This window comes from Charadrius vociferus, unplaced genomic scaffold (genome assembly GCF_000708025.1).
Source record: "Charadrius vociferus isolate BGI_N301 unplaced genomic scaffold, ASM70802v2 scaffold32, whole genome shotgun sequence".
NCBI lineage: Eukaryota > Metazoa > Chordata > Aves > Charadriiformes > Charadriidae > Charadrius > Charadrius vociferus.
The window spans coordinates 3929246-3931364 of NW_009647856.1; the positions used below are offsets into that span (position 1 = coordinate 3929246).

The window sequence follows — 2119 nt, forward strand, 5'->3', positions numbered from 1 at the left end:
CAGCGGAAAAACAATTACTTCCACAAGCAAGCACAGAAGCAGTTAATAGCCGCAGCACCATAGCAGGGAGCTTGCCAAAACTGGCAGCTAAGCCGGAGTCTTGAACCAACGTAACAGTAGGTCTATTTGTCTCATTTACTGTGCTTTTCTCATCTCCCTCACCATATCACAAGCAAACACATATCAATAATAATGATAACCTTAGTAATTACACCTAGAAACAAATCAATGCTCAAATGCACATTTTCAACAGTAAGAGATGTGAAAGGATTACATAATCAGCATTTGTCACTCATGCCTGCTGTACTCTGAAACCATAGGCTCAAAAAGAAGTAATTTATATATTAAAAGGGGTCATATAGTTTATTTCATTCAGCACAATTAATTGTTTACTTACAGGACAACTTTCCATGACAAATGTTTCTTTCTTTAAAACATGTTTCACTGCCCTATAAAAGCAAACCCTGTTTCTTACAGCTTCCTAGCAAGACATTCAGACCAATTATCCTATTCAGCTTCTCCTTTCTGTATAATTGGTAATTTAGCTTGCTATATAAAACACAATTAAACCTTGTTTAGACTAAAGCTGTCTACACGTGGAGCTGTAGCTGATGCTAATTCTTAAACCTTAGCTATACTTAAAATAGGTATTCTAATGTACTTCACACTGATGCAGCTTAGTTATCACTTTCATAACCAGAGAAACGTTCTTGAGTAAATTAGCATTTGCTCATTCCCAACCATGTCAGCAAAAAAGGCATTTTCTTTTCATCTTTGCATAAGAGGTAATATCAAAACATTCCTGATTGGACAATCATCAATTTATTTTGCACACTTACATTTTTTTCACTCCTACTGCAATAACTGCCTGTCATATATTTTTAAGTACATGATCTACAAATGTATGTACTGCTGCAGAGAACTGAAATGTCATGGTTGTGCACAGGTATTTTTATATATACACTGGATTAAAATCAAATCATAGGGAAGAGTTTAAATCACATGCAATCCAGAACTGAACAAGGAGATACTCGGAAGGAGCTAAGGAAGAATCATTCAGGCTTCAGGTAAATTGAAACTTAAATGATTTAAAACAAAAAAGAAAAGTTAGAAGTATTCCATATACATACGTCAGGAAAAAGAACATTTTTTTTTCTTTGGGTAACTCTGTTAAACTGCAAGCAGACTTACATTGGCAGTTAGTCATTTTAATTATAGTGTGATGACACTTGCTAGTTTAGAAAATGAATCATATGGTTGCACAGGAATTCAGTCTTTTTGCCTTAGCTATATTTGTAGATAGATAGAATTCTAAAAGTGAAACAGACATTTAATTGTTTAAAGGTTACTTGATGCATAAAAGTATATTTATTCAGCAATAATTTCAGGTTATCTTCTCCATTTCTTTCCCTCTTATTAGAGACCAGACATCCTTCTTACAGCATGGAGGATAAGACAGAATGACAAGCAAATCTGACACACTTTCAGGTAGAGGAATATTTCAGTAGCCTAAAATCATCACTGTAAGTGCCTTAAATCTTCCTGAATTCAGTAAACTTAATTATGGATACAGTTTAATACAAGGAAACAATTCACAAGATTTCTGAACAGAAATATTTTGCTTTGTCAAAAGACCATAATTTAACTCTGATGCAATACTTTCAGTGAAGTCAATGAACTTGCATTAGCATAAAGTCTTTAAAAACCTGACACACTGACCTACCTTTATTTGACAGACGTAACCTTGGCTGCCTCGTATCTGTTGCATGACATCCAGTCGGTAACTCTAGTAACAAGCCATATAGTGCCAGGATTAAAAGGTCTTGGGCTGATGCCATCCTGCTCAAGATCAGATTCTTGTGCTCTTCACTTAACTGCTGCTGTTTGTTGTTTTGGTGGTGTTGTTTGTTTGTGGGGTTTTTGTTTTTTAAGGCTCCAAGTTCCACTTCTACTTTTCCAGTGCAGTTAGATCTCTCTCTTTGGTCAGTTTGTGGGGTATCTCTATAGGAAATTCAACGTTCATCAGAGAAGCACACAGCCCCAGCTAGCCATTTGTCAAGCTGTGCAAATGTCATGTAAAAATATTCCCTCCCTAGGACAATTGTTTATAAAGTGCGAG

The 2119-nt window shown here is 35.6% G+C and overlaps 1 protein-coding gene across 1 annotated transcript in view; it reads right to left on the bottom strand.

Annotated features, from left to right (window-relative positions):
- The window catches only part of SEMA3E (sema domain, immunoglobulin domain (Ig), short basic domain, secreted, (semaphorin) 3E), a 145217-nt gene extending 143353 nt beyond the window's left edge, over positions 1 to 1864 (bottom strand). The window contains exon 1 of the mRNA XM_009882929.1: positions 1724 to 1864. Coding sequence (XP_009881231.1) covers positions 1724 to 1838 — 115 coding nt within the window. The 5' untranslated portion in view covers positions 1839 to 1864. The remainder of the gene's footprint in view (positions 1 to 1723) is intronic.
- Positions 1865 to 2119: the final 255 nt, after the last annotated feature.